The 27,799-nt window shown below is 40.0% G+C and overlaps 1 protein-coding gene across 1 annotated transcript in view; it reads left to right on the top strand.

Annotated features, from left to right (window-relative positions):
• gfra4b (GDNF family receptor alpha 4b) overlaps positions 1-27,799 on the top strand; it is a 39,131-nt gene that overhangs the window by 3,791 nt on the left and 7,541 nt on the right. Inside the window, exons 2-3 of the mRNA XM_035160531.2 lie at positions 24,916-25,191; positions 25,446-25,526. Coding sequence (XP_035016422.1) covers positions 24,916-25,191; positions 25,446-25,526 — 357 coding nt within the window. The remainder of the gene's footprint in view (positions 1-24,915; positions 25,192-25,445; positions 25,527-27,799) is intronic.

Genomic DNA, 27,799 nt, shown 5'->3' with positions numbered 1-27,799 from the left:
TTAGATTTGAAGACTAATACTTGCTGTGTGTCAGGGTTGATCATTAAAGTTCAGCTCCACACATGTCACTGTTAAACAGCACCTTGTGTGATTTAGTGTGCTTCATAGGCGCAGCAGAGTTTCAGCTACAATAAGTTGCCATCTTTGCACCGGAGATTCAAAATAGTTGTAATTGTTCATAAATGGTTAAAGCTCTATGATAGTTACCTTCCCCAAGAAGTCAATGTTTCATGGCTGTTAATTTGTTTGTCAGCAGGATTACGTAAAAAGAAAAAACAGGTTTGCACAAAATTTGGTTGAAGAGGCTAAGACAGAAGCCATTAAGTTTTTAAATCTGGACAAAGGGGCGGATGCAGGATTTTTTTCCCCCTAAAGTGAAAGTCCAGTTTTTTAACATGTCTCCTTTGTGCCTCTTATATAATAAAAATACATATTTTGAGCCAAATATGGAGTCAACGCCATGGCTGAGTATTTTCACCTGAAAACTGCAGTAAAGGAGTCCCAGTGTAAAAAAAAAGATTCAAACAGTCTTGAGTGATGTCACAAACCTAAGAAACCAATCCTGCCAACTTGTGGGTGGGGCTCAGTGGCTGGAAAAGGCTCCTGAACTGTGATGGCGGCAGGGCGGGGCCACATCAGCAAAATCATAGATCCCAGTCACTAAATAACGAAGAGAGTTTAGAGTTACATTTAGGTCATTTTAAAGCCATGAAGGGAATTTTTTCATTACAAACTACTACTACTGGAGTGGGACTTTAACATTGTGAGACATTGTGGGCTTTTTTTGGACATTTCCACCAATTTTTCCGAGAACAATGCATGGATCCTGATGAAAAGGGCCTGAAAAGAGTTTGCAATCTGGTGCAGATTCAAATAAAAATCTGGATCTAGTGGGTTTAAATGTGGCTTCATAAGGCAGTAGGCTTACATTTTTGCTATTCTTTTTATCAACCCATCATTGTTCTGCAATGGAGATTATAATTTCATGTTCTGCTGTAAGGCTTGATTGAACTTAACGGGACTGTCGGCGGAGGTATGTGCCATTCAAGTTCAATTTTCTTGTCAAATTATGAAAAGTTAATTCAACAAATTACTTTCTATGGCCATTTCTAAGTGTTTCTGTGACTGAGCAGGAGCGGGCCGAGGTTCGTGTCTGAGAGGGACAGAAGAAACAATGGCTTTGTGGCACTTTGTTTTATGGGCCCTGCGCTCCCCAAATAAGTTCCAAGGGGGGAACAATTTAACTTCCTTTATTTCCTGGGGACTGTCCTCTAACGGAGTACACAGATTGGGATTGAACGTAACCTTGTTCCAGACCTCTGAATTGCATCCCACATCCCAGGGATTCAAAAGACTTAGGTAACACAAAATGGCAACTGAGTCTGATTATCGGGGGGAGACAATGAAGTGTTCGTTTAGTGCCCTCTGCACACTTTCCATTTAATCATTTTTTTTGTCAGTTGTTTGCAGTTCAGGTAAACACAGGAAATATAAAAGAAAGTAAAACTTTCTGAGTTATTTTATAAACAGGGTACAAATACAATCAGCCAGATCAACAAACAGAGAATACACTTGCCGACTATGCTCACAAAGATCTTTTGTTATTGTTTTGATTGAGAGAGCCCTAGTGGCTGGAGATACACATTATGTATTTAAATTTATTAAAGTCTGACTGCATTTGTTTTAGCTCGATGCACTGGACCTAATAAACTGGAAACTGTGTGTATATATGTGTATATAATCATGTTAACAAATTGATTTCTTTCAGTATTTATACTTATTACGAATCCTGCAGTTCTTTCAAGAAAAAAATAATAAATCTGGAGATTAACGGTACAACAATAGAGGAGATTTACAACATTTTGTTTTTGGAAAATTGAATGAATCCTAAAATAATTTCAGGAAAAATTCTGCTAATATTTGTAATAGAGTTACTGTAATTGTTTAGTTATAGAAATCCAAAGTTCTCCTTCAATAAAATGCAGGTGAGGAGACTGGTTATCAAACCTCAAGAGTCCGAGCTGCATCTCCTCAGCGTCATGGTCTACAGGAAATAAAACTCTATACAGGAAAAGAGTTTCCCATCTAAACCCCATCAATACATTTGAGTAACATTTACTCGCTGACGGATCTGAGGTTTAAAAGCTTCACAGACAGAAAGGCTGTGAAGCTTTTCCTGTGGGCTGCTTCTCTTCTCCAGCCAATGTCAGAGCCCTTAAAAAAACGTCTTTGTGTTGCGTTTAAAAATCTGGCACGTTAATCTGATATCAGTCAGCCCGACAGCTCTGACCTCTAATGGTGACTTTATTCAATTTTCACAAATAACCGCCTGTGACATTAAACCGTAATAACTTGAAACAGTTACACAGAGTTTGGAGTAAAAGTGCTGAAAGACGGGGGCCTCGCTGCACGAGGGTTAATACCTGAGACGTGCCATTGATTAGCTGAGATGTATGTGGGGGAAAAATAAACGAGTCTGAGTTTAACGCTCTGATCCATAATGAAGTGCCTCCAGATAAATCACTGTGCACTCGTTACAGAACGTGTTTACCCGTGGAGATTTATGTGATTGAAGGGGTTTTGTTGTTACCAGCAGCAAGTAATGAGGAAAAACAGTGTCAGATTCTATTTTACTGTTGTATTCATGTTGTAAGAGGCTTATTGTGCTATTAAGAACGGGATAGAAGCTAATTTGGTAGAAACTGTCAAAGAGCTTATTTGTGGATTCAGTCATATTTTCCCACTCCCATCCTTAATCTTTCTTCATGTTGGCAAATGCAACAAAATGTGTGAAGCAATTCTATTTTCATGTCATCAGATTATTTGTTACACTGGATCAAAAATTGTTTTCACGACTTGTTTCTGCAGCCTCCAAGTGGCTAAAAATTCACTTCTGCAAATGTAAGAGTTCAGATGTAAACAGGATATTCATTTAGCAAAATGCTGAGGGATTTATTTTAACCACCATCCATGTTTTTCTACAATGTTTGTCTGAAAACATCCCTACATGTTTCCGTTTTCATATTATAAACTGTCCTAACTATCAATATAACTCTGAAATATAACAGAGTGAGACCGACACTGCTATTAAAGGAATACTCCACTTTTTTATCAGAGCACTTTGTGGGATTTCTAACTCATCAGATTTAAATTTATTAAGCAGAGTTAGAGATTCATTGCACACATTCTTCCTCCTGATTGAACCGATCCTCATCACTTCCGTCTAACTCAATACCCTCCGATTTTTTTCATCTTCACAGTTTTCAGCCCGAGGTGATTTCACAGAGATCAAGTGTCTGTGAGCAGACTTTGGTGTGAAAAATTTACAACTTTAATTGCTAATTACGATTACTGCCAGTCGACTAATGCTAATAATGTGTATATAATGATAATATGAACCCCAGAGGTGATATTAAACAGAATTATGGAAAATTATCAAAATGCTTTGACAGAATAGAAAGGTTAGGCACAAACCTTCATTGGCCAGATGAATATTTTCATTTGCCTTCTTCTCTTGGTTTACACCTGAGTAAACATTGAAATTCAGTCCGTGTAACAGTAACACTGACAAAAGGCTTTTTGGGAAAATCCCCACCGTGTTTAAAATTGGACGAACAATCAGGCTCATTGTTAAACGTTTTGTTTTGGGAGAACAACTTGATGCTTTGTGGTTGTAGCTCAATCTTCCCACCAGTGCACTGGGTTTGGTTTGATTTAAATGTGTTCAGTGAAACGCTGAGCAAGCAGTTTCTTTACCTCGCTCTGAACTAGTTGAACTGTTGGATGAATAGTTTGTTGAGAAAGAGCATGATACGTTCCAATATAGACAGATGACGCTGCTCCGTTCCTCTGAGAAGCTCCAGGATAAATCTCTAAAAACCGATCCTGCGAGTGAATGTGCAGATTCTGTGGGTGAGGGGACAAGATTTTGGGAACTGGATTATCTCTGGTTTCTGTTTCTAGTTTGACCAATCAAATTTGAGCAGGCTTTGGTTGCCCACATGTAAAAAGTCCATGTGGCGAGTAAATGAGGCGCAACACTTTGACTGAAGGGCATCAGCTATCAGCCTTTTTCATTTACCAGCATTCATATGCAGATACCTGTTAATAGAGTTTGGCAAAAATGTCGTCTGGACCTAAAACCTACAAAAGGTTTAGCTCTCTGTGTTTTGTGTGGAGAAACATTCGACTTTCGATATATGACACCAGTCGGAGTGTAAACAGTGTGCAGCGAATGGAAAACCGAGTCTTGCCCTGGATATCCGCTGTCTACACTGGAAGCACCAAAATATTGGCCGTGGTCCCCAGAGGCTACTTTGTCGTCAGTCAATAGCCAATGGGCTCCAGGATTCCTCCAGGATTAACTCAGTGAAACGTGGGATGGACATGCTATACACAACTTCAATATCCTGCAGGATCTGCTTTCACTCAACCCTCAATTGTCACCTTTCAGGTCAGGGTCCGAGATCTCAGCTTCGATTGTCCGCTAAACGTAAGGAGGCGTCTTCTGTTACACTGGTTGGTTACAGCTCAGAAGCAGGTGAAAGGAAAAAGCAGCAGTGGTCATTGTCCTAACTCAAGTGACAGTGATATTTCCCAGAGAACGATTCCTTTAATGGACTTAACCCGTCTGTTTAAACCTGCTGTTGATCACCAAGTTTATACATCGAGGGTGGAACTGTCCTTAAGTCGAGCTCCTGATCAGATAAAAAGTGGAATCTCTCTTCTTTGTGCCTGTTCACAGAACGGCTCTGAGGTTACTGACATACAGTGGCCTCTAAGGGCCAAACACAGGCTCATTAACTCGGTCTCTCTCGGTGGTTTATCCAGAGAGAAAGACCGTTCCAGACAAGTAGGCACAGCCCCATTGTGACACACTTTCAAACGCAGGGCTTAGGCTCCACTTCCTGCCTTCTTGTTGAATTTCTGGGACGCTGCTAAATCTATCTGGGGTGAGCAAAGTTTCGTGAAGATTGATGGAAGCAAATCTTGGAAGAACATGTGCGTCAAAAGGTCCAAGAACATATTTCTTGGTCTACCAACCCCCAGTTAGCTAACTGTGAAATTTGTATTTTCATTGCCACAATATGCCAGTGAGTGAGGCATAAGTTATTTTACTCGTCATATTCAGACCGTCGCAGATTTAAACGCCAAATTTATGTCAGCAAAAACTTGCAAGACTACACTTTTCGAGACTTTAGTGAGATCCAGACAGTTGTAATCCTCTTAAAAATAATACTTCTTGCATGAATAACATCTCTCTCTCTCTTATTCCAATAAACCTTCTGTCAATTTTGACCTTTTTTAAATCAATATATGCCGAGCTTTCTGTTTCCTCTTTGACTTGCTGGCATTAATAACCACTGATTGAGGGGCTTTATGACGAACCCGTCATCAGAACTGTTTTTCCCTTCTCAAATCGAGATGACAGCTGCTAATAATCATTCCCCTTTCCCTCTTTCCAGTTTCCCTGCGGTAAAGAGCTACTGTATCATAATGTGGTCAGCTTTTTGGGCAGCTGTGTGTAACAGTATCTTCCACAGTAGCAGCACTAATTACTGCTTGGACACAAGATTTACAGTCCTATGAAAATATTTGAATCTGTAGAATTCCTCCAATGTAATTATTTTCGATAAACACTGGCCTATTATCTCACCTCGGAGATATTCCAGTGTGTGGAAGAGTCTGAGGCAGAAACTAAAGAAAACTTTAGGAGCCAACCTTAAACTTCGACTACAACATTGCTTGCGAATGATGAATGTAGATGCCTTGTATCGTTGTGGCCCCAGCGCAGGTTTTATGACAGGCACGATGAATGAGCTCCCCAACTGAATTTTTTAGATATCTGTAGCTGTGCATGTGCGCTATATGCTTTTATCACTGCTGTTATTTAATTAAAAATAGGTGCAGCCACAAACCTTTTAGTATTTAATTACTGTTTCATTGTTTGTTTACATGCACCGAGTGAATTACACTGCAGTTCAGCCGGCAAATGGAATAGTTTCTTATCAGCGTTCCCAGACTAGACCATATACCAGCTGAGCTATGGCACCGCACGGTTTTTCAGGGAAAATTAATTTGGCTTCTTTTATGCCCAGGAGGAGCTCTTCAGTTAATCAAATCGGTGAAATCAGTTTGTGGCCTCGTCGTAGCCACAATAAAAAGGAATGACTGGAAATGCTTGTTTGTGCAAATTGAATTAATGTCTAGACTGAGATGTATGAAATGTATAATAGAGAGAATGGCAGAGCAGGAATACGATCGTAACCCTTGCAGCAGTTCACGAACCCTCACAGGCCAACTGTCCTCCCTCTAAAACACATCACTTGAACTACATCCCTGGAGACAAGAGGAGAATATACAAACTGCATGAGAGCTTTTTGTTGGACAGACTGAATGAATACATGTCTGATCCTTGTTCAGGCTCCCTGAGGTGATATGTACCTAAAACAACTTTTCTCCTGTTCCTCTGTACGTGAAGTTTGGATGTTCTCCTTTCACTTCTTCACACAATTTCAAAAAACATGCAGGACAAGTGAACTAAAACTCCATTGCCCCCAGGACTGAATGCAAATACCTGCATGACACAGCCTGTACCCTGTGGGCACAGATGATGGATGATTGAATATCGTCTTAACACAATGTTACACGTTTGATATTGTAGCCACCATCAAATGATGCATGTCAGTAGAATAGTAGGAGTATGTGTGTCAACATTAACTATCGTCACCAAAGCTTAGCTGCAATGATTTAACACCTAGATGACGATGAAAGCCCATTTGCATTGACAAGAGACTGAAACGCTGTTTAGTTCAAGCAGTTTATACGTCTACAGAGTATAATCTTTCCATATTCAAAATGTACATATTCTGTATTTTGTTCCACCAAACACCATCTTGCGGTGATTAGTCAACTTGGTTTTGCTGCTGTCGAAATCTCGAAATGTGATGATTACAGAGGCTGGACTGAGCACTGCTCGATTCCTCCAGTGTCCCAGGAAAGGAAACACACCATTACCAAGGCAGCAGACAGGAACCGGCTGGAGGGCACCTGTCTGTGTGAGCTGCAGTGGATTTACAACATCTGCTCCACGCGGAGGAGAGGATGCCACCTCCGCTCGCCACCGCTTGATTAATTATTTCAGACCTCGGAGAATGACGCAGCCAACAAATTGTACGCGCAGGAGATGCTCATCTCGCACAGAGGTCAAAGATAGCTTGTCCGTCTGGGAAACTCCTGGGTGTCGCCAATGATTTCCCGAATTGATTCAACTCTGATTGCCAAAGTCTCAATTCGATTACCGATTTAATTAAATTTCGATTCAGTCAGGGATACTTCAGTAACCCTAACCCTAACCCAATTTTGCTTGGATATGAAATAGATTGTTAGAGATCTATTGCTGTAAACTGGGAAAGGAAACCTCTTACCTGGTGCATTATTAGAAATGTATTCAACACGACTAACATGTCCAACTCTTCTTTGTCTTTGTAATTCTGAAATCTTGGCTGTGCCTTCAGTGGAGGAGCTCCCGCCATGTTTTGACGTTCACAATTCCCTCTCAAGATCTCACAAAGGCATATATAAGAGGATCAATCTCGCAATTTTATGAATCGATCTCAGATCATTCAAATGAAGATCCATTTTAATCTGAGAATCGATTTTTTTAACCCAGCCCTACTCAGAAATATCAGATATTCAAACTGCCTTTTCTACATGTCAGCATGTGGTTGGAAACCTCGTCAGTCACAGTCACAACTTTCTTTGACATATGTGCTTCACATGTCTCGTTAATGGACAGTGTGTAACGAGATATTGGCCTCGTTTGTCGAGGCCTTTGACTCTGTCGCCACCCCGTAGATCTGAATCCCTTCCCTTTCCATGCCTTGTTAGGCCCTAATTAATTGGATCAAGAGAACGCCGCTAAGCGTTTGACAGCTCTGTGTGAGTGATAACTGTGAAACCAGAGCCACATTCCCATGGATATGCCCCTGGAGAAGAATCACTCCATATTAGGTCCATTGACTCTCTGCCACACGCTTCCTGGGGGATTTGACACTGCTGCTGTGATAAGATGCAGGGAGACCCTCGGTTGAAAGCTGCTGTACAGTGTGTGCCCTGATAAATATATCTCCGTACTGTTTATCATAATGCTACGATTCATGAACGTGTACAGAATGTACTCAGAAGTGTAAAAATATAACCGTGACGATCCTAATGATTTTCATTAAAGAGTGATTCACATCGGCATCACATTGTATCAGAACAGTATTTATCGACTGCTCATGCCAAATGTTTCCTGCTGCTTCACATAGATAATGTTCATCTGTTGAAACACTTTTATGGTAAAGTAGCAACACAACATGCAATATATTCGACTCTGCGATCTTTCAAACAGCATCCACACAATATGACAACCGTAAATTATTTTTTTTACAACTACATTATTTTATTACTTGTTTATTTTTTTACATTTTCATCGCTAAAATTATTATTAGAGCTGAGGGGAGCTGCAGAGTTTAGTGACGTTTCTAAAGCTGCATCTTTCACATTACACTTGATAATTTGACAACATAAATTTTAAGTATTGATTAGTGCAAATTTAAATACTTAATTCTTCCTATTTAAAATCTTTCTCTAATTATAATTTCCTATAATAAGTGTTGTTTAAAACCAACTACTCAGTCAGGAACTAAACGAACTAAACTATTTAAATGGTGGTTTTGTTGAGATTCGTGAGCAATGAGCTGTATTATAAAGGGTCTATACATTCTGCCTGGTGGCTAATAAGCCAGTAAAGACAATAAGACAGAACATCTGAAGGGTCCGGGTTGTTATTTCATGTGTTGAAGTTTCTTTTGCCAAATGACCCATTAAAGCTGAAAAAAAAAAAGAGCCGAGGAGAAGTTTGGGAAGCGGAGAAATCTCTGCTCAAACTTTTCTGCAGCATTGTTATTGCTTTTGAGATGTTGATCCGTTGCCCCGCAGTTCTCATGGCCTGCATCGTAATGAGAGCCAGATTGAGATCTCTTGCAGCATCACATGTTCGGCCTACAGAAAAGTTATGGGCCTTTGAGCCAGGTTGAAAGGGGGTGGGAGGCGGGGGGAGGCATCTTCGTGGGTTAGCGGAGCAAAGCTGCTGCCAGCTTTTACCTGCCTCTGAAGTTTGCCCTTCGATCCTGGGAGCAGCACCTGTTTTGGGGACGCGACATATTGTGATGTTGTAGAAAACAAAAGGTCGAGATAAAGCTGACTTTGCTCTTAGAGGCCACCCTTTTTTTAAGCCTGGCCTTAGAAAGGAAAATGTCGCCTCAGGATTAATATCCCGCCCTAAGTATTTCATGAATGCTGTTGAAAAGGTTATGCAGAGAGACAAGACAATGGTGTTTCATGCGATGAGAATGTAACTGAGCAACCTTTTGTGAGACGACAAATTCAGCATGACATTTTGAAGAGCAAATATTGTAAATTTAGAAAAAGTAATATCCGTCAGCAGGTAATAGATCATGTGTGCTTCATTTCTCTCCTGAATATTGTGTCATCACATTGTCATGGTTTTGGTTTCTATCGTTAAATGAGCTTTCTTGAGTTTGGACTGTCAGTGGCGAAGAGTTTGTATTTCCCATTATCATTATTAAGCAGGTTAATCACATAATGTGTCTATATGCACTCATTTTGAGCAGATTAACACATCAGGAATCCTTGAGCAGGCTGTTGGGAAGGGACACATGTTGCATTCATAATGAGCTACAGCCCTGACAGTCTTGGTATTCAGGGACAAATGAAAGTAAGAGAAGCGATCTATGTGATTATCATACAAATGGCACTGGAGCACACAACCCATGTAACCTAGTGTTGCTGAATAGGTTCATACGCTTTATTCAAAGTATAATAGCAGCTTAAAAGCATTGTGATGACATGGAGGGAAACAGCCGGGTACATTTCTCTTTCTTCTCAATATTCTTGTCTTTTTGCACCTCCATTGTTTCTTTTTGCAGTCACTGTTACGCTTTCATGCTGAAAATCTGCTTATGATGTTGGTCTGGACCGGCTCACATAAAACAGCTGTTAGAGGTTTATCAGTTAGAGCAGAAACTCCAGTCTGCAGGTTTGCATTTCATCTCTAAAGCCTAAAGAAGTATCCTCAAATGCATGTTCATCGGATCGAATAGACACGATAGAGTTTCAGAGTCACCTGACCCCTTCATCTGGGATACAGCTTTGAGTCAGCTAACGTCATGTATGGAGAGAATGAATGAGACTTTTATTTCTGGAGCCTAATGTGCATCAGTCAGCCGTGAAGTGTTATGATGAGGAGACATATGTTTATGTTTCAAAGCCCTTGTGTTTGTATATATTCCAGCTTTAAGACACTTAGTTAGCAGCATACAGTCAATGTGTTATACTGAAACATCTTTTACAAGCTGCTATCTGTTGAAATGCTGGAGGCTGCACTAAACCTGTCTTTATACCTGTTATACCTCAGACATGTGAAATGTTTTGCAGTTAAGTGAGTATATTTAATTTCCTGTTAACGAAGACGAGTTTAAAACCACATTGAACTGTCTGGTTTCTTCAAATTTCATTCAGCAACAAAGTAAAGTTCAGAAAGTAATTACTCTTCGTCATTTTTGTGATGATTATTAATATCGAATGACATGAAATATAATCCTTAACTGGATTGATGTGGAAATTACAGCAGCCCTCATGTACTATGTCATATTTTAGGTTTGCACAGGATTTCATATTCATCATATTAATTTTGTCATTCTAGAAACACACAGCTCTGTAGTTTGCCTGAAGGTTTAGAGATTCTTTATCATCACCTTTACAGAAACACAGCAAACATGGTTAATGAACCCTCTCATTCAATTGTGCCTCAGCTTTAGTTGTGTTTGGCCCTGCGAGCTACAGTCCACGCCATCTGTTTGACTGAGTAACTATGAATTTCAGAGCTGAAATTAATTAGAAATTGTTATGGTTTATTGCAAGTTAAAGTGAAACGACTGAAAAAGAAAATTGTAATCATTTCATGAGCAGTATTGCATTTGTTCTACAAACTGTGACAGAAATGCCTAATGGGTTTTATTTGTCTGAATAATGAATAACTGTTTCAAGTGAGACTCAATGCTGCTGTTTACTACAAACATGAATACGGGTAAGGCTGTAAAAGTCAAAAAGCAAAATTCACCATAGGATTTGAAGAGAAATAAACAATTAATTGTTCATTTAGTCTAATATTCTAAATAAATGAAGGAGAACAAATTATCTCAATATACATATAGTGTTTTGAAAATGCACTATACATAAATAAATAACTACCAGATTGGTTATATGACTCAGAGAAGAGCAGGACCATGGACTGTATTGGCACAATGGAAAAAAACAAGCAGTGTTTACCCCAAAGCCCAATAAATAAATGAACAAAGCAAAAAACGCTCCAGTCTGACTTATTAATGTTGATGAATGATGAGTAACAAAACAATCACGTTCCTCAAATAAGTATTTGAGCCGCATTAAAATACACCTTGAGCTCACCATGGAAAACAGAAGAGAGCTAGCTTGGCAGCTCAGTAGCAAACCTGCCAACATGGTTACACCCATGTTAAACTAGCGATCTATTGAGCTAACTCCACCTGTGTTCATAAAAGTAGAAACTTCAACTGAAGTAGAACAAAGAGTGCACAATATCTTAAACCTAATGTTATCAATCGATTAATCACATTTGATTTGTATCGCCCATATTCACAAATCACAATTTGTCTCATAGAGCTCAACAAGGTGCAAAATCCTCTGTTCTTAACCCTCAACAAGAGTAAAACTACAAAAAAATGAAAGTATTAACAGATAAAAAAAACTGTAGATAGAGAGAGAGACTCATGTGAGGATCCCTCTACCAGGACGGACAGATATCCAATAGATTCTGTGTGTAACTGGACACATCAAGAAAATAACTGTATTTACAACATTGATTAGAAGACACAGTTTGTAACATAATGGAAAAGTGTGTCAATGTTTAAAGTATTTGTACTTGAGGAAATGTCTGATAGAGATGAAGGGAGCAGCAATGACAAATGAATTCAGGAGTTATTGTCAGTTATGGTACAGTATGTGAGTAGGCGTATTGTATGTCAAGTTTTAATCATAGTCCACGATCAGCTGCCAACACAATCAGATGCCACCATGATCTACAATCCATCAGCATAATCCACCACCACGGTCACGATCCACGACCCTCATACCGTTAATAGGAAGTGGACAGACTGTCCAAAGACGAGCTCTGGTTTATTGAAGGCACTAAACCCAAAGGGGGAGGATTTCAATTGGATGAGCCCAGTGTCAATTAAGAAAAAAACAACGTCTACCTGTTTTATGGGCCACGCACACAAATAATGAAAAGACAGTTGTGTTGTCCCATGTGGGCTCACCGGTCTGCCAGATGGACAGAACAGCCTTGACTAAAAGCTTCTCTACCAACATGCAAGGCCACATGTCATGTTATGAATCACTCCTGTGATATGCTAATGAGGAGAGGAATATGCTAGGGCTCCCCTGTCATCCTATCCTCTGTGAGTTCCTGGTATTTTTTTAAATCTTGGCTGTAGATTTCATTTATCAGCAGCAGTGATGTAAGCTTGACTGACAGCTCCGAAGATGACAAATAGGTGCCCGGGTGTCAGAGCTTTGACAAACGACTTTCACGTAACCTCAACAATCGTGTTCAGAGGTTGCAAAACTGCCAAACATGACACACACTGAAGCACTAGATGAGAGATTTGGGAGGAAACCGCTCATGTAGCGGTGGTCGGTGTGCGACTCGTCGGGATTCAGACACATGAGGACTTCTGTTCCCTTTGATCTCCAGACCATGCCTTTTGGTGTCTCTGATCCACTTGTGACCTTTCGTTTGAGGCTTTAAAACAGTGAATCACGAAGGAGTCAAAAGAAGTCGTGTAACTGAGCTACCGCAGATCACTCGCTGTGTCCCATGGGTCCCGCATGATTGACAGAGTCCTCTAGTCTGGAGTCTACCTTAATAGGCCAACATCTGGTCATGCTGACCCACATTTCACTTTTTGTCATCTAATGTTGGCTCTAGGTGAATGATAATTTCCCTGCACTAAGATGATTTTACAAAGAGGCTTTGAAACCAACTGCAAATCATGGAGGCAAACGGAGACACATAATCAAACAAAGATCTAAGACATTGGCTCCTGCAACACGTTTAAATAATGTGCAGCTGAAACAGACTAGACTATTGTTATACATCACCGGTGTAATGTGCATCTGGACCCATAAAACTGAGAAAACAGCAAAAGCCTCCAGATTTATTACCTTAAAACACAACGCACTATGGAAATTGCCATGTTGCAACTCTTTATCGCAGCGGGGGCAAGTGGAGGCAATCAGCTGAGAAGCCCTATCTGAAGATTCATGTTTAAGCTGCTCTCACTGCGGCGGTTTGTGCTGCTTTGTAAAACAAAAGACGGGTCCGGGGACTGGAAGCGTCTGAACAACACACAGGACGCTGCTGTTAAACAGCCTCATCAGTAAAAGTGCCCATCAATCACTGTTCTGGAATGTATGGCTCCTCCTCCTGTGGTGACCACTGAGTGACAGCCACAGCTGGCAGGTATTATGACCTTGCCACAACATCAGACCCAACAGAGGGTTAAACACTTCATCACTTCATTAAGGCAGCGGAGACTGCAACTGCTCTGTAAATACTTTTCCATGAATTAGAATAGAAGTTGTGGTAAGTGTAGCTCACAGCTTCTTAATTAAGGAGCTGATACAAGGCCAAAAGAAGAGTTGTTTTAAAGTATTGGTTTTGTCTGTTCCCTAATAGACTGCTGCAGGCAGGATTCCTTTCTGAAGGCCGAGTTGGCCTGCACCCTGGTTCCCTCAACAAAAAGGCCATTAGAGTTTTCCATCGGCTTTTGGTCAACAACACCCGAGTCAAGTGTTTTGAGGACTCTGTTCTGTACTTTTGTGGCTTTCCTTCGCACATTCTCTTCATTTGACATGACTCTTGTGTAGGTGGTAAAAGGGGTAAGCAGTATTTGAGTTTGTTGTGGGGACCTGTCTACGGCATAGGCCTAATTTGCATAGGGCATGGCAAAGTATGTCCATGAAACGAAACTTGGCCGTCTTAAAGATACAAGCTCCTCTTTTCCTGTCCGCATTTGTGCCGTCTGGAAGAAAGCAAAGTGTCGTCTAAATGACAAAGAATATTGTTGTAAAGAGCAATTTGCAGCACAGCAAAATAAATCACAGCACACAATATGAAACAATAGACATTTTTCTAGCGTTTCATTATATATCATCATTTGGCACAGCTATAAAGTGAGGTAAAGCTCGCTTAGCTAGCTAACTACAGCTCATTATACCTGTCAAGAAATGAGAAAACTGTGTTAAACCATTTCTGGAGCTGACGATGAAATTCTTACCCAATTCATGCAGTGACTGGCCGACTGTGTGACGGTAAGACAAGAGCCGTGGATTGAACTTCACTTTGTAGCTGCGTTTTTGTTAGTTACAACTATTTGTGGTGCTTGTCGTGTTTCAAATACACCATGAACATCATCCAGGAAAGACTATTTGACAATGTGTACAATTAGTTCCCGTATTTAAATGATATGATGCCTCCCTCCTCTCAGCAACAGTGTTTAGTTTAACAAATCAAATCAGGTATAAACACTTTCTGACACAGTTTCACATCATGTCTTACAAATGAGTTGAACCATAAACTGACTCCGCCGGGTTTCAAGCTAGAACATGGTTTGAAATTGATGTTTAAAGGAAGGAGGTGAGTCTGTCATAGTTACTGTTATATACTGCATTCGTGCAATGCTTGAGTAGAATGATAACCAAGGGTTACTGTTGCTATCGACAGGCTTTGCTATAGACAACAGGAAGAATCTAATCACAATGAGATTGAGATTATTAATAGAAATGTTAACGGGGTTGGTGTCTTGTTTATGAGGCATTCTGCTCTTTTTATACCACCCAGATAATTGGCAATCATCCTGCAGTGTGACAGACACATTTGAATGACTCAGGATCAGCATTTGCCCGCGTTCCAAACCCAATATTAGAGACGAAGGCCTATCATTTGTCGACCCTGGTGGCTGACGGGAGTCGTGTTTGGTTCCGCAGACAGCCGGCACTTTCACATTTAGAGATAAACATGATGTGTCACAACTCAGCCCCCTTTTGCAAGCAAAGGACGATATGCTGATAAGTTAATTGCAGCCATTACACACCAATAGTCAACGCACTCATAATGTCACAATGTCCAAGTGAAGATAAAGCAGTCTTTGTTGTGTGACATTGAGACTGAACTTGACAGGCTGTCACACAGATACACACACACACAAAATACTTTGTCTCTTCAGTCTTGCACCTGACGCCCTGCAAAGCCTTTATTTTACTCACATCTGGGAAAATGAATTAAATCTAACTTTTCAGAGTCAGTGATGGAAACTGTTCTGCATAACAAAGGAAAAACCTTCATCATTTGCTTTCTCATTAACTGAAACAAGTTGCATCTCCTCCTTCCATACAAATGTTCAACACCGCCTGCTTGCTTGTGACAGGAATAAAGCGAATAAGTGAGGTATGAAGAAGTACTTTCACATTCACAGTGAGAATAAATTCGTGGATAGCTTCAATAATCACATCTTTTAATAAAAACAAAATAACAGTTAAGCCATATTTTTATTTGTATTTGCCTGAAGCACTGTTCTGTTTCTCTAATGCAGACAGGATATATTCCAGAGCACGGCCACACTTTTCAAGTCATTTCCCATCCCTGGAAAAGTGTTTTTATGAAGTAAAGTGAATAAACTTAAAAACACTGTAAACAAGTTTAGTGTTGAGACAGTCGACTGGTTTTCAGCAAAAAACCTCTCTTGTCATGTTTTACTTTCTGTCACAATCCCTTGTTTTAAATGATCACAAAGTACACGTGTTGTCAATAGTGATTTGATCATTTCTGTCCAAATTGAATCATTAAAGATCTTAAAGATGAATCCCTTCTTTCTATTGATACAACAAAAAGACAATTATTTAAATAACAACAGTTCAATTTAAGCGTAACTACATTTTGAAACACATTGTTGTGTATGCCAACAGCAAAAGGAGGAAAAGAAGAAGTTTAATGTGGACGATATGAACCTTTTCAAAGCTATAAAACAACAGTGTGAAAAGATGTTGCTCTCACACTAAACCTATATTTTGAGATTTAGCTGCATGGCTTAGTATAAATGTACATGTGGTCTCAGGTCACCCAGAGAGAAAGGCCTGTGTGACGATGCTAATCCACTCACCTAATCCTCCAGAGATGATCTTAATTGTTGCTGCTTGTTATCAATGTCAGTTTGGTCCCACTGAGTCTGCACGTCTTGTGATTTCCTGAGTGGGGGGGGGGGGACTGTTTTCCGTCGAGATCTGATACCCGTTGGCCCCAACAAAACAACTATGCCAGTATCTGATCACGCTTCCAGGTAGCAAATTGTCTGCCATTAATTATGGATTGCCAGCAGAGGCAGCCTCTTCCGACAGAGTCTTTGTCCTTTAGTCTTTCTTATGGCTCAGTAGGAACAAAACAGGCTGTAGTTGTGTTCATGTCTGTGTCGGCAGGTGGGTGGTGTTCAGCTGGTTAGAATTCTGGAGCCTGGCCCAGAGTTTTAAGACTACTTCAGCCTTCCAGTGATTCGGTACGAGCCGCAGGTGGTTCAGAAAGCCTGTAGAAACCGCCTGAGTTGGAACAGTGAAGGCTTTTGCTGAAAACACACACAACAGTGGAGAATGACGCTTTTGTTTCACTTCAGCACCAATTATACAGTGAAGGATGAAGTTTTCAGGCAGCATGTTTGCAGTTTGGGTTGAATTTCAGTATTAATACTTATGCAACATCTGTTGGAACTTGATGTTCTTGCCTCTACGCGGGTTTTTGCATCAGAGTTGAACCTTCAAATGTTTCTTTGTGTTTTATCAACCAAGTGCAAGACCCATGTCCGTCTGATCCATAAATTATATTAAAAGATGGACAACATGGCAGTTCCTCCATGACTGAAGCCAAAGCCTCTCAATCGCCCCCTGGTGGCTGGCTGCTGCAGTATAGGTCATTAATCCCACCTCCTCCATGTTAGCAGATGAGACATGTGCCAAACTAAAAACTCAAACTCGTCAAAGATGCTTTTCTTATATATTAAACCACATATGTACCTCAGACACTATCAAACATCACCATCAAAGTGAAAAGTAATAATGATTTGATGATGATTTACATTGAAAATAAGGTTTATAAAATATATGCAAATAGGCAGTATGCAAATAGAGGTTCTGTTAAGAGAGATTATCTTCACTTAAAGTCTCTTGCATGTTTTTTTCTTAGCCTGTGGCAATGAGAGCACTTCATCCTGCCAGTGATATGATCTCATGTGACTTTTACTGAACACCACTGCCTGAGTCCTGTCAAAGCTGCTGCTGATAGAAGCTGATTAATGTCACAAATTAATTCATGCTCCTTTAAATCCCAAACTCCTTAACCTCCCCGCTCACAGTGCACACGTGTTCTCATTCAAGGTCTACAAACACCAACCGGCTCTCCGAGGGATAGCACAACAAACACACACACACACACACACACACACACACACACACACACACACACACACACACACACACACACACACACTCTCTCTCGTTGATATCAGTCAGTGCTCACACCAACTACGAGACCAGTCAGTCTTACAGCACACAGCCCTCGGATCAAGCTGACACGAGCGTTCACCCGAAACAGAGACACGAATAACAACCTTCCTCTGCGGTGCGTGCAGATATCATCTTTTGTTTACAACTAGCTGCCTCCACGCGGCAGCCCTTGCATTATGGGATCAATTTGTGTGTTTGTTTTTTCAAACTGCACAGTGTATTGTTTGCAAAATTCAAAGGTATGGGTGGCATGTCATGGGAACAGTGGCATGTTTGAAAAGATCATGCTCCTGCCTCCAGTAATGGAGGGCGATTAATAATTAAAATAGTTGTCAATGGAAGTTCCTCTGGGCTGAGACGTAAGCACGCGCAGAATAATTAGGAAGAGGCAGCTGAGGGAGTGAGGCCGGTGACATTGGGTTTATTACCAATTCATTACAGAGCCTTTAAAGTAGCACATAAAGTAATGTTTGTTTTGAGGAGTTGAGTGATGCTTGGCAGTGATTGGGATTATGCACTGTATCATTTGTTTTTTAGAGAGGTACAAGCAGTAGGAGATAGGCTCGGCTTACCGCAGACAGAACAGGACCATCTGCTTTCCAGCCTGAGCTCCCCTGGAGGAAGGCATCGATAAAGGCGGCGGTGGTCGTAATGGTTGGTGATGCTAATCAAGGATTTAAATGGTTTCTATGCAGTGGCAAACCCTATCTTGGAGATGTGAGACTTCCCTGAGGGGAATACAGTTTCTCCAAGCTTCTCTCCATCTGTGTCACTGTCAAATGAGATGTTTACGTGCATATGGCTGCTTTTGTTTGAATTATCTTGAGTGTACATGTGATTTTAGACAGATGTTGGTAAAGTTTAGGAGTTTTGCATGAGGACGTTTCTATGGACGATGTTTTGCCTGTGAGACAAATATACGTTTAAAGTCTATGAGGTAGTTTGTTATGTATAGTTCCTAAATATTTACTTTTCATAATCTGAATTTGTGCTTTAGTTGTTTTGAGTATATGTCACCTCTTGACAGCTTGTAAGATTTAGACATCTGCAACAACAGAGTTTTTGATTTGAATGTTTTGTCAATGCTAAAATCTAATTTGAAATGAATTAGATTTAGGTTTGTTGAAATAAAATATACAGTGCTCGGCCTTTTGAAGCTAGCATAAGAATGTAACATAGGAAACAGTCAGTTTACTTAAAGCTCTGTTCAGGACCGTGTTAAAACATCAAACCCCCTTATACATTTTGAGGATGGGCTGCTGAAGCAGACGGCTCTGGCAAAATAAAATGAATGAAAAAGCAGAACAGCACTCAGTCGAGAACATAATGCCCAACAGTCCCCTTAAATTCAATCAAGCCACACCAAGTGAAACACACTAATAGATATCAGTTCCATAAATATGCCAGATTTTATTAAGATCCATGACGTATCGCCTGGGGAATTGGTGCAGATGTAAAAAAAAAAAAACACCCTTTCTCACAATGTTGAAGAAAGTTGTTCCTGGATCTGCCAATGTCCAGATGTGCATTAAAATGTAATGGGTTCCCTCTTGGCCCATGTCCCGTCCTTCCACCGAGTTTCATGGAGGTTCATAGAGTAATTTATTTGTAAAAAAACAGACACACAAACCAACGGACGAGGGTGAAAACATGGTGGAGGTTCAAAAAATGATCCTGCTTAAATGTTGAACCTCATCTTTTGCCACAATACAATATGCAGTGTAGTTTCAACTGGTGAAATGGCAAACCGAATAAAGACAACCATACATGGTTTTGATGCTTTACCAGAACGCTTCTCTGAGATCGTTTGTTAATGTGTCAACTCTTGCTTTCTGAATTTCTGGGTAAATATGTGACAATCGTACAGGCAACATTTCTCTCTGTGAAAGAGGAAAAACCTGCCGTTGAAAAGGGATCAACTGAATGTACGATTTTTCTAAGAAAATTAAGAAATTCAGTGTACCCCAAATTTAGGTTATTTATTATGTTCTGCTTGGAAGTCTCCTCTGTAAACTTTGAAGCTAAATTGCTGCACTTTTCCAGGTCTCTATGAGCTCTTTGTTTGAAGTACAAGTACGAGTGGAGCTGACGCTGCTTTATTGTGAATGCAGATGGATAATTTGCTGTGTCATTTTGCCAAATTCAATCTACTCAGCTTTGATGTCTAAAGTTGTTAATTTTATGCCATAGAAGCAAACAATGTCTCAAGCATCTGACGGCAACAGAAAACAATACAGGCTACATCTCTGCAAATATGATTCATGCCTTGAACAATCTGCATTCACTTAGGCCTGAAACATAAATCCTTTTTTTTCCCAGCTACTAATAAATGAACAATATAGGACACATTGGAATATACAGAGGAACAGAAGAAGTATTTTTACAACTTGATAAAAACTTCACTTTTCTCTCAAAAGCAAATTGCTAAACTTTAAGAACATTAATGTGACCAGAAGAGATCAATAAAGAATAAAGGTCCAAATTTAACCCATTTACATGTTCATGATGAATGTATTAAAAAGCAGATGTACCAGTCTGAACCAGTACCAGTCTTAATAATATATAGATATTATCTTAAATCATTTATTTTATTTTAATAAAACTAACTAAAAATAAACAATTGATCCGATAAAGATTATTTTTTTTGGCTACCAAGCATGTGGTAAAATACAAAACATGAACTGTAGGAAGGTTTGTAGAATAACAAGTGGGCTGAGAGAAAAAAAATATATTCAACATGTGTGAGAGCCAACTTTACTTGTTGACTTTCCAAGACCTTCAACCAAAAAAAACCAAAAAAACAGTCACAGCTGAACTGTTTCGTTCATTTTTTTCATTCTGCATTAAACCAAACACAGCTGGATAAACTTCTGATGAAGGAGCAGCTGCTGGAGCATATACTGTCACAGGAATACTGATATTATAAGTTCTTGTGGAAAAACACAATGGGCTGAGAAACTAAGGAGAGGTGTGTTACAGGCAGATTATGAAATATGGTTGAAATAACGCAGTAAAAATATAGTAAGTAGACCTTGAGGAAAGATTTCGATCAGCTACTGAGCTGCTGTTGATCCCGTTCTGTTCTCAGAGCAGGGATCCTGGAGACACTGCTCAAAACAAATGCTCATATTTAACACATATATATGACTTGAATTATTTAGGTTGTTTAAATATTTACATTGTAAACAACAGTATGCCGAACACATGGATATTTTATATGCCTACAAATTATTATAATAATTTTAAAGACTTAAGGGTATGTAAAACAATGTGTATGTAGTCAATTGAGTTTAAAAAAAAAACATCTGATCTACAACCAGAAGAAGAAAACTTCCTTTTCTTATGTGGTCATAACTTTTACACGAGTGAAAGACAACATTGCTTATTATTTGTATACATGTATATAAAGAAGGAAGAATCAAGTTCTCTTGTATAAGTTGATTGCTTTGTTTGTTTGTCTGCAGGATTTCGCAAAAATTACAGGATATATTTCCACAAAAGTTAGTGGCAAGATGGGACATGGGCCAAGAAAGAACCCACTGAAATGTGACAGATCCTAACGCAGGATTGGATCCAGTAATTTCTTTCTAAATCTTTCTTTAACATTGCAAGACAGGGCATTTATGATATTTCATAGATTTCCCCAGCAATAACTCATGGATTTTGACAGGAAAAATCGGGTGTGTGAAATTTAAAGAGGACCAAAATAAATATACAGTTCGGGCAGATTAAAATGTTGTTTAATTGGCTTTTTTTAGCCGCTGTATGGTAACAAATTAACTGTAACTACGACCAATGTGAAGCTAAGATTATGTGGATTGGAAGGGGACTATTGGGGCTTGGCGGAGCCGTGTGTTCTACTGAGTGCCTTTTAATATAGAAAGGTATGAAAGACATAGGTTATTGCTATATCTTACATTAATTCAACATGTGGACGTTTGAATTTAAGTTCTCACTGCTAATAACAGACCAGAATAACTACGAAAAGACAAAGGCTTGTTTTAACTTGCTCAAGATTCTGAGTGGGAGGCGGCTCGCCTTAAAGCGAGGCTGTTTGCTTTAATCCAACCATCCAGGATACATTTCTAAACTTAAGTGCAGTGTAACAAAGGTGATACCCATTAAGTGCATCAATACATAACAATACCCCTTCCTTCCGCAGCCCTCACTGCTTTGTAGGTATAGAGGAGTGAGGCTGACAATCCAGCTGACTTCATTAAGTTTCATTTTCCATTTTATCTCTCCTGAAGTGGACCATTAAGCCGCTGCGCGAGGGTAACTGATCAGCTAATCTGCCGGTGATTTATGTGACAGGGAAACAGAGAACTTAACCGAGCCTCCGAACACATTGATTACTGACATGGTTAATTGGCTAAACCCACTGGTACATTGAGACGGGCTTATTGGAAATGTCAAATCAAGCGGCTCATTTGCATTCATGATGTATGGTGTCTATTCCAGCTTCTGCCCCGGCAGCACAAACTGACACACATAGCCATAGAGTAAAGGATCCCAGCCTTGAATATGCAACGGACCATCTGGCTTTCCAGAACATTGGCGTTGGTTGGCATTCACGCGTCTGTCCAGTGCGCTGAACGGAGGATGAGGGCTGGGACGAATCCTGATGTGACGCAGACTCAATGCACCTATGAGGGTTTCAGCCCGATGAGATTGATGGAACAGTCTTGACAGAATGGAAAAGATGTTGTGTTGTGTCTTTCATTCTTTCTTCCTGTGTGTCTGTTTATCTGAGATCAAAACAATGGCTGGTTGTTTGTTTTTTTTGCCGCAGAATTACCAGTGTAAACAGATGAAAGCCGCATGAAATTGAAATGGTTTGATTCAAGTGGATTGGGGGGAGGGACATTAAGAGAAAAAACAAGAGGTGGTGTGAATTTACATTGTTTGAATCAAAGGATCCACTGGCGTTATTGCAGATCATGCCTTGGAATATGTTCTTAGAATAATCAAAGTCCTCTGTGTGAAGCACAAGTTGTTGTCAGACTAGAGTTGAACACCGACAGTAATGAAAGGAGTGGGTAGAGAGAGAGAAAACATTTCTTTAATAGAAGTCATTGTACAGAGTGGCAGTGCTTTTTAAATATTCACCACCTCCACTGCAATTAACTCCAGCAAGGTTCTGCATTGAACTTTGAGCACTGGGACTTTTTTGTCAACTTTTATTCTTGCATTTTAAAGAGCTCCAACTGCTTTATGCTATTGTATATGAAGATGAACATGGCAGAGAGTGAAAAGCATCTTGATCGCCACCTAATGGCAAGCTGCAGTATAAGTCATAAATCCGGCCTCCTCTGTGTTAGCTAACAAAAAAGTCAAAGTACACGTCAAATAAAGATAATTTCTTGAGGTCACTTTAGTTTGTTTTTATCAAACTGACGTTTGTTCAAGTGTAAATTTTTCCGGTGAGATTGGTTTAAATCAGTGATTTGATGCTATAAAAAAGGATAGAATGTCATGATTGACAGCTGAGACTGACTCATGATTGGTCGAGTGAGCATATCCGTGCCCCGCCATCGCTACTCCGCAGACTCTGGTTCACATCCTGTGTATTTTGGCATCATTTGGTGGAGGAAATTGAGATGCGTCGCCCATCTTTACATTCAGTCTATGATACAGTAAAGATCTGTTTCCTCACAATAGTTAATTTTGTATTCATCTGTGCCGCTCTGATGATTCATGTAAATTGTTATAATACCAGTTTCTGATCATTATTAAGCTCCAGAAACATCCCTGTACAATGAGTGACTCTGACTGTGTGAGACCACGTTAAAGAACATTTGATTTAAACTCAAGGCATGTAGCTGGATGTAAAGGGCACAGCAGTAAATTACATTAGAATTCCATATTAACATGCCTCCCAGGTATAGCCAATGATATAATTAACAACTATGTTATAGCTGTGCACTTGGTATAAATCTTACTTTTTCTGTTCATCCCTCACTTTTACCAAAAGTTCTTCGCCCGCCAACCCTGCAAAGCAAAAGTAAAACATCATCCACCATTTTACCAACTGTTAGATATAAAGCTTCAGTAAATTGACAGAGCGCTGCATAGATGTTTCACCACTGATGAATATCTAAGGTTATTTCACTTGTGAGGGTTCTGTTTATATTCAATACATGTCACAAACATATTATTCAAGTCCCCTGGCTCGTTGAATAGGCCTGAGTCATGAGGTAGAAGTAAAAGTGTCAAACCAACCGAGGACAAGGTTTGCAGGGAATCGACGAGGGCACAGATTAGCATCTGTATAACTCTGCCACTCAGGAAAATATGATATTACATAACTTATACACCCGAGTGATTCAGCCTGGAGGCTGGTCTCTTCACAATAAAGCTGTGAATGCTGTGGCCTGCAGGCCCAGTTATAAGATCCTGGAGAGTCACAAAGCAAGTGAGCTGGTGTAACTATAACGAGGGAAGTTAGTTATAAACTAAAAACAGCTCATACAAAAACGTACGTAGGTCTGGAGGGACTTTCTCTATTTTACTTTAGCTCGACTCTGCCATTGTATTGTGTCATTTCAAAGTAAAACAGAAGCTTTGTTAAATGCCAAAATGTGATGATGATGATGCTGACGTGCTGATGTGTAGCAGACGTGTTTGCCATGATGACTTGTTTGGATTATTAGCACAGATCATTCGATAACTGACTCTAAACACAAAATACGCCTGAACCTGAAGGGGCTTTCATTAGTGTTGCAGGTATTTATGGATCATCAAAGTCAGTGGGGTTCATCCTCAGGGGACCATGAATGTCCTGTTCAGACTTTCACCAAACTCATGATGCTTGATGCATCTCAACTTTTGAAGCAACAGAGCAAAGAGAAGCACAAACTACATCCATTAAAATTTCACTGGCTGGTATTGTGCTGTATTGATATTGACCTCTGCCTTCTCATGTTTGCAGAATTACACAATTAGCCCACCCCCACACCCCACCCCCATCTACTGTAATGTTTAATAGTCTCTTATAACTCTTTATATCTCCCCTGCATAATATTCTTTACTTTCTCCTCCTACCTTATCTGTGTCATTTGGGTTTTATATTTCACCATTTCAGTTTTTCTTTATTCTTAACTCCCCATCTCGTTTAATAACCTTATACCTCGATTACGATCTCCAATCCTCTTATCGCTCACGCTCCCTGTTGTGCTCTGATGTCTTCCCTCGCAGCCCTGTTGGAGGTTATACTGGCCGGCAGAGACTGCTTGGTGTCCGGGGACTCGTGCTCGAGCGACGAGGCGTGTAGTCCACGTCTGCGGACTTTGCGTCAGTGTGTGGCGGGCAACGGCAACATGAAGCTGGGCCCTGGTGCCAAAAGCCAGTGTGCCAACGCCGTGTCCGCCCTGATGTCCAGCCCCTTACATGGCTGCCAGTGCAAGCGAGGCATGAAGAAAGAGAAGAACTGCCTGAGCATCTACTGGAGCCTTCATCAGGCCATCATACACGGTCAGTGGTCACTTTAGAGCAGCTTTCTGAGCTGCTTAAATACACACTTTTCTCTATAATGCTGCAAGTCAAATATCAATTTTATATAGGAGCATAAAAAATAATGAATAACCTGCAGACTCTGTATGATTTATGATTTAGTCGACCGAAGCTTTGGTGGCTAAATGAAAACGACTACATGGGAGCAGTGTTTGTGTTAAGATGAATTAAGGTGTTACAACATTCAAGCCAATGTTTCTATCTAATTATCTCAGGACTCAACCTGGTGGAGCGTTACCCCTACGAGACGGTGCAGAGGGATTACGACTACGTCCGCTTGGCCTCTATTTCAGCCGGCAAGTTCAATTTCATCTGTTCACATTTCATTTCACTTTATACCGTTGTAAACTTTGAAGATGTTTTGTTCTAGCTAGAATAGATGAGTCCAGTTAAGTTTTCCTGGAAGCACGCCCAAGGCAAATGGAGCTCCCTTATGTTCCTGAGACACACTTACACAAGCATTACCATTCATCTGAACACAATCCACACTGCCAGCATCCAAAATTATATCTTTGTGTTCAAGTTGCTGGACGGCAAACTCATTTATATCCCAGACTCAGCTGAAAAAACATAATCCGCAGATGTCAATGAATACTAATGTTATTTTTTATACCGCTGCCTTAAAATGATGGAATATCCCATATCCTGCATTGTTTCTATGTATTACAGCCACAGGCTCAGGAAAGTATGCAATCTTATTAAATGTATCAAAACAAGCCAAAACTCTGAAAAGCAGAGTACGCAAAATGCAAATGTGTTAAATGGCATACACGTACATTAAACCAAATATTCATATACATGTATATCTATATATTTGCACGTTCCCCATGTGAAACATTTATTGAAGAGCCTACATGTAAAACAGAATAAGATAAAAGTTAGGCTAAGGCAACTAAAACATATAGAGGGCTGAAATTAAAGATTAGGAATCTGACAATTATTTTTTCAATAGATGGATTAGGAAACATTAATCAATCACATGTTGTCAGTCTGTGGTCCTTTGATTTCATCGAATTTAGTAAAGAAAGTCCACAGAAAAGAGCTCACTGGTGCTAATCTGAAATCAGGAATTTACTTTAATAATAAACTGATTAGTTGCTTATTCATTTTCTATTGATTTACTAATTGAGTTATTGCTGCAGTTTCAAAACTTGGCCTGGGCCTTTTAGGAAAACCGACTTTATTTCAAGAAATAAAACAGTCAACCAAAGATGTATTTGCATGATTTTATCTGAAGCCGCTGGAGTCAGAGCCACATGTACAGTATATATGAATCTAACCCAACCAGAACCGCTGGCAGAATCACAACACTACAAACACAGTGCAGGAGGCCGATGACTCATCCCTGAGACAAAGAGCTCAGTTCAGCGACCTGCTCATTTTTCAGGCAACATGTTCACAAAGGGTTCATTCAGAAGACGCCACACAAAGTGCCGAGGCTTCACTCACACACCAAACATGACCATTCATAAATTAAAAACAGCTTCATTCACTGGTGCACGATATAGAAGTCGTCTTGATGTTTTTTGGTGCAGTTTGTGTTTTCCTAGGCTGCAGACGACGACGCTGACACGCGCTCTAGTTACACTCGTCTTCCGATCTGTGATCTTCAGATAATTGGTTATTAAATATTTTATGCATTTCCTGAATATTGTTTAAATCAACGTCTTCTTTGCTTCCTCTCGCTCTCAGTCTCTTTCTGGATCACTGGCTACATTGATCTGTGACGTGAGGACAGTACCACTCTCAGTTACTCCCTTAATAACACAGACGTCAGTGAGCCATTCTATAACGGGCACAAAAATGACTCATCTGTCATTTCACGTGCAAATGGTCAAAATAATCAATGGGAGGTAATAAAAAGAAGAGAAACACACATTGAAGCCTGATGGTCGGTGTTAATAGGCTTTTAGACAGTCGCATTGAAAACCTGTAGAATTATGATCTTATTTTTAAAAAACAAAATTGATTGTCACGGGTGATTGGCTGTTAAAGGCTGTAACCTTGAAATAACAAACAAAGGGAATAGCCACAGTAACTTAAGCAGGTTTAACAGACGCAGGACAGCGGTGAGGGCAGTGTACAGACGTCACTCGACTGAATAACAACATGTAGCCTGTGTTTCTGTAACATGACACTCAGCAGGTTGTGTGGTCTTGCAATATGCCAGCAAACCCTGAACGTTTTAATTGGTCGTATAGAGAGACGTGGAGCCTGGACCTGGTTCTTGTGCTAACGTTGTAAAAAAAGGGGAAAAGGAAAGCAGAACCAACATTTTGACACTTTTTTGAGGTTTTGAAAAAGTACAGATTCAGCACCAAGTTGAATTTGGGGTTAACCTACGTCCTTATTCTCATTTTATGAAATTGTCAGTTTCATAATGTTTTAACAGACACCAGGCCGCTCTCTGTTTTCCTGCACGTCAGTTAATGAGCCTGTTTGTTGTTGATACACAGACACTTCCACCTTCAAGCTGAACTTTAATTCCAAAACTACTAACTTTTCAAACTTTTGACAAGATGAGACTGTATCGGAGCATGTGGAATAATAAACTGAATGCATTCCACAG

This window comes from Hippoglossus stenolepis, chromosome 7 (genome assembly GCF_022539355.2).
Source record: "Hippoglossus stenolepis isolate QCI-W04-F060 chromosome 7, HSTE1.2, whole genome shotgun sequence".
Lineage (NCBI taxonomy): Eukaryota > Metazoa > Chordata > Actinopteri > Pleuronectiformes > Pleuronectidae > Hippoglossus > Hippoglossus stenolepis.
The sequence above is the reverse complement of the archived record's forward strand: the minus strand, read 5'-3'. Positions and strand labels throughout refer to the sequence as shown.